The 6000-nt window shown below is 38.9% G+C and overlaps 1 protein-coding gene across 1 annotated transcript; it reads left to right on the forward strand.

Annotated features, from left to right (window-relative positions):
- Nucleotides 1-5055: 5055 nt before the first annotated feature.
- LOC130933980 (uncharacterized) lies at nt 5056-5451 on the forward strand. Its single transcript, XM_057863571.1, has one exon. It carries the CDS (start codon nt 5056-5058, stop codon nt 5449-5451), a length of 396 nt encoding a protein of 131 aa, XP_057719554.1.
- The last annotated feature ends 549 nt before the right edge of the window (nt 5452-6000 follow it).

Consider the following 6000-nt stretch of genomic DNA (forward strand, 5'->3'; position numbering starts at 1 on the left):
TATACTAAAAACTAACTAAAACATATTGAAAACATACTAAAAACAATGACAAAAAGCGTATAAATTATCCGCTCATCAACCTTAGAGGGAAATAGATACTGGTCACTGAAGAGGTCATTGAGGATATTCTGCACCTTCCACCAAAGTCCGATTAGCCTGACGGTTACCAAAAGGCTGAGGAGGACATGCTCTTCTTGAGGTTTGATTGGGATGCTGTCAAGGCTAGGATAGCCCTTGACCCAACTGTTCCATGGGAATTGGGTCAGGACACCACCATGCCTAAGGGAATCAAGCGGATTTACTTAAATGATGAGGCTCGGCTATGGCATCAAATCCTGAGCGACTTTGTTATGCCAAGTACCCATGAGACTATGATACCTGCTGCCATGATCACCCTCCTCTGGTGTATGATGGAGGGTAAGGACCTGTACCTACCACGATTCATCCGGCACTATATGGCTAGGGTACATATCCGAGGCACCCTCCCTTTCCCTTATCTGGTTACCCAGCTAGGCCGTCAGGCTGACGTGCCTTGGGAGGACGCTGATGAGAGGCCACCTGCTGCAGAGTGCAGGAAGATTATTCCTCACAGCAGGAACTTTCTGGCCTCGGGCTACAGACCTAATTTCCTTACTCTTTCAGATGAGACCGCCACGCCTTCGGCTGCCCCCTCTTCTTCCACTGCTGCACCTCCACCTGCTACCACTACTGCACCTCCACCTGCCTCAGAGCCAGTTTATCACCTAGTGCACCGCTTGTTTTAGCAGCTAGACAGGATGGAGCATCGCAACCGGCGACGCTATGAGCACCTAAAGCTGTTGATACGATCTGGCGGCGACATCACACACCATCAGAGCCATCTGAGGAGGAGGCGGATGAGCACGAGGAGGAGACCCATCCACAGAGAGAGGCTGTGCAGGCAGGCACAAAGCAGGCTGCACCACAGCAGGAGGTCCCACATCAGATCCAGGCTGCAGATCCCGAGATCCCTATTCAGTCAGCACCTCCTCAGACCGCCACCACAGAGACTCCAGCTACCCATCCTTCTGGAGATGACACTCCTTCACATTTTTCATATATATATATAAATGTATATATATATATATATATATATATATATATATATATAACAATAACTAATATCACATATTAGGTTAATTTATGTTGATAAACCAAAGCCACCCCAAAATTACCTAAATTCCCCAAACTTAAAAACGTTGCATAGTTATCTCCATTTATATTTCTATTTAAACTGAATTTAATGAATTTGAATTAGGGTAATAAGTAATAAATTGAATCTATAGGATTCGAATTACTTGACATTTTGATTCGAATTATGTCATCCCCTACTAAATCGAATCTATAAATTTCGATTTATATGGTCTATGCTAAATTGAAGCAATAAGGTTCAATTGATGCTCACTTAATAGCAATTCAGCTCATTATAAATCGAATCTCCTTCATTCGATATAGTAGTTGATGAGTTTGGAAAACACCAAATTCAATTAATGATGATCAAACATTATTAATATGATTAATTGCAAAATTATTAATATGATTTCAATTCATATATGTTAATTAAATTAATTTTGCTATGAAGGTTTTGATTGGGCCGAAAAGAAAAGGAAAAATAAAACAAGGCCGTTAAAATATTTTCAGCATTGATACAATGTTTATTGTGGCTGAAACAATAATTCATTTATTGGGCCAGATTCAATCAATATTATTATTGGCCCAAATCAATATTTCTACCAGAAATTTGCTTGCTTGGTCCGAAACCAATTTTGAGAGAAAGCAAATATTTTGATTCATGCTTTCAACGGATCTCCTTTTTATCATATGATGGAATTCAAATTCTATAAAAAGGAGATAATGCAGTCCTTGGAACTATGAGAGAGAAATTATAATTGATTAGATGGTTGGCCTTAATGAGGCACGCTACTCAGTAAAAGGGAAGCAAAAGCAACTCATTTTTTAATTACTTTGTTCAAATTCATTTAATTGCTTTTCTTTCTACTGTCTCTTCTCTATTCGGTCATATCACCGTAGAAACCATGAAAACTATGGCAAGCTACCGTAGAGAAGAAGAAGCAAGCAACAAGACCATCACAATGATGGCAAGAAAAAGAAAACAAAAAGTATATTGTGGTTGAGATCTTCACCAACAAAGGTAAGATTTGGTGAAGTAAGCTCAAGCTCTCCATACCAAAAATGAAAGAGAAGATTTTGATCAGAGGAAGAAGATCATTGAAGGATGATTTGTCTCAACTTTTGATCAACTACCACAAGAGGTAGCTATTGTAGCTACATGGTGAAGTTGCAGAAGTTTGAGCAGAAGAAGCTGTCATGAATCAAGAAGCATCAAGGGTTATGAGTCCTTCTTGGAGTGCAAGCAAGGAGGGATGTCTCGGATTGATGAAGCTTGGTGTAAAAGGAAGACACAGAAGTAATTGCATGTTGGTTAAAGCATTCGGTTTCCTCTCCTCTCTCTCTGGCCGAACCGATTTTCTTGAAGAAGAAGAAGTTTAGCTTGGTTAAAGTGGTTTCAACCGTGGAGGCTTCCCCCTATATAAATAAGGGAGAACAGTCAGGGCTTGAAGCAAGGAAAAGAGTGAAAGCACAGTGTTCACATAGCTACCTAAGATAACAGAAATTCTTCTCCTTCAATGTTCTTCATTTTGTATTTTTCTGTTTAATTTTGTATGTCTTGAGTCTCATGGAAAAAGGTAAATAGTGAGGTTTGTAAGAAAAAGACATAGAGCAGAGAAAGGTAGAGAGTGCAAAATAAAAAAAAAAAGCCATAGATGTTCTTAGAGGTCCTTTGTACATCTGTGTTGTGTTTCATGATTCTGTGGGAATCCTGATAAACCTATATTTTGTGATATATTTTGTGCTTAGTTTGAGTGATTTATTCAATCCTTCACCCACTTATTCATATTCATTGCATGGTTTTACTTTCCCTTCCTTATTATGTGATGTATGTGAAAAACATGTTTCCTATGCTTTAAAATTAATTATTTTAATTACCTTTATTTCCATTCGATGCCATGATTAGTGTGTTGAGTAGTTTCAGATCTTCTAAGGCAGGAATGACTTAAAAGATGGAAAAGGAAACATACAAAAATGGAAGGAAAGCGTAAAACGGAGTTTTGGAGAAACTGGCATCCACGCGATCACATGGACGATGCAACCGCGTGCCAAGAGCGAAGAAGCAGCGACATGGCCGCATGACTGACGCGACCACGCGATAAGGAAAACTCCAATTGACGCGACTGCGTGACCCACGCAGACGCGTGACAGAGGCCACGCACCAGAAATTGCAGAAAATGCTCAAAGCGAATTCTGAAGCCCTTTTTGGCCCAAATCCAAGTCCAGAAGGCATAGACCATAGGTTATGAAGTGTGGGAATGCATCCATTCAAAAGAATCTCCAATTTTTAGTCACCTTCCATGATTTAGTATTGAGAGAGAGAGGCTCTCTCCTCTCTCTTAGGATTTAGGATTAGGATTTTTAGAAATTAGGAATTTATCTCATCTTCTTATCAGGTTCAATATTCCTTTTTCATTACTTGCTTTTCAAATCATTTTATGAATTCTTCTATGTTACAGATTACTCTTTCGAATTAATGTTATTTGAGGTATTCCAGTTAATATTGCTTTCTTTTATTTATGTTATTGATTATTCCCAATCTGAAGACATTTTTATTCTAGTAGATTTAATTCCTTTCCTTTTGGTCTTGGTTAAGAAATCAATAACTCAGGAGTTATCTTAGCTCAACATAATTGATAACTGTTATCTTTGCTAATTGAACTGAACTTCAATAATCCCAACCTTTTCTTAGGAAATAAATAGGATTCGAAGGTCAAACTAATTAGTCCCTTGACTTTCCTTTGCTCTAGCAAAGGTTAACTAAGTGGAATTAAGATTCAACTTTCATTATTATTGATAAGAATAACTAAGTCTGGACTTCCAATTTCTTATACCTTGCCAAAGGGTTTGCTTTACAGTATTTATTATTTTAATTGCCATTTAAATTATTTGCCATATTCATGCTTCATTCTCAAACCCCAATTTACAATCTTCATAACCAATAATAAGAACATACTTCCCTGCAGTTCCTTGAGAAGACGACCCGAGGTTTAAATACTCGGTTATCAATTTTAAAGGGGTTTGTCACTTGTGACAACCAAAACGTTTGCACGAAGGAATTTTTGTTGGTTTAGAATCTATATCTACAACGCAACTATTTTTATAAAATTCTTTACTAGCAAAAATCCTAACGTTAAATCCCCTTGCAAGTTGGGTTAGCACTTAGCAGTTGAAAGCTTAGCAGTGATAAAGTCAAGTTCAGGATTGGGGTTTAGATTCTGGACTTGTCCTGGATAGGAAGGGTTGTTCCTAGGGAGAATTGGTGTTTGTAATCAAGGATGATTATAGTGAATTTCCATCATTGTTGTGATGAAGACTAGATGTAGGCTGCATTGCACTTTGCAACTGAACCAGGATATATCTTGGTGTAATTTTCTCTCTCTTCTACTCCATTCTTGATTCTGCTGCACAGGAGACAAAACTGAAAAATATCTCCTGGCTGGTCACGAGACAAAATGAAAAAATCTCGTAGCTAGGCACAAGACAAAAATAGGAAATATCTCCTCAAGTGTTCTAAAGGACAACAAGGGTTACTAAGCGAAAAGGGGGCTAAGATTCAACCCCCCTTCTCTTAGCCACTGATAAACCATCAATTGGTATCAGAGCTTGGTCTCAAAGAGATCAAGCTTTGCAGCTTGGAGAAAAGATCCAGATGGCAAAAAACAGTGGCTCTAATCTGGTGTCCTACAACCTGACAGAAGGACAATCAAGCAACAGACCTCCTCTTTTCAATGGGAAAAAAACTACACCTATTGGAAGGTGAGAATAAAGATTTTTGTGCAAGCAGTAGATTATAGACTTTGGAAGATTATCCTGGAGGGTCCTCAATTTCCATCCACCACAAATGCTGAATGAGTAGTCTCTCTTAAACCCGAAGCAAGCTGGACCGAGGAAGACAGAAAGAAGATGGAGCTCAATGCCAAGGCTGTCAACTTGCTCAACTGTGCTATCAGCTTCGAAGAATACCGACGGGTATCACGATGCACAACGGCAAAGAAAATCTGGGACAAACTTCAAATCACCCATGAAGGAACCACCATAGTGAAGAAGACCCGAAAAGATATGTTGAACAGAGAGTATGAAATGTTTGCAATGAAGGAAGGAGAATCTATTGATGAACTGTTTGAAAGATTCAACATCATCATTGTTGGCTTAAATGCTATGGAAATTACGTATCTTGATTCTGTGCTTGTGAGAAGAGTTTTGAGATGTCTCACAAAAGAGTGGAAAACTAAAGCATTAATCATTTTTGAGAGCAGTAGTTTAGATTCCATGACATGTGATGACTTGAGAGGAAACTGATGAGCGGATAATTTATACGCTTTTTGGCATTGTTTTTAGGTAGTTTTTAGTAAGTTCAAGCTACTTTTAGGGATGTTTTCATTAGTTTTTATGTTAAATTCACAATTCTGGACTTCACTATGAGTTTGTGTGTTTTTCTGTGATTTCAGGTAATTTCTGACTGAAATTGAGGGATTTGAGCAAAACTCTGAAAAAGGCTGACAAAAGGACTGCTGATGCTGTTGGAATCTGACCTCCCTGCACTCAAAATGAATTTTCTGGAGCTACAGAACTCCAATTGGCGCGCTCTCAACGGCGTTGGAAAGTAGACATCCAGGGCTTTCCAGCAATATATAATAGTCCATACTTTATTCGGAAATTGACGACGTAACTTGGCGTTGAACGCCAAGTACATGCTGCTGTCTGGAGTTAAACGCCAGAAAAACGTCATGATCCGGAGTTGAACGCCCAAAACACGTCATAACTCGGAGTTCAACTCCAAGAGAAGCCTCAGCTCGTGGATTGATCAAGCTCAGCCCAAACATACACCAAGTGGGCCCCGAAAGTGGA

Source organism: Arachis stenosperma, chromosome 6 (genome assembly GCF_014773155.1).
Source record: "Arachis stenosperma cultivar V10309 chromosome 6, arast.V10309.gnm1.PFL2, whole genome shotgun sequence".
NCBI lineage: Eukaryota > Viridiplantae > Streptophyta > Magnoliopsida > Fabales > Fabaceae > Arachis > Arachis stenosperma.

Bases quoted from the DNA above. Each gene is read 5' to 3' on its own strand.
- LOC130933980 (XM_057863571.1), top strand. From the start codon at position 5,056: ATGGAGCTCAATGCCAAGGCTGTCAACTTGCTCAACTGTGCTATCAGC.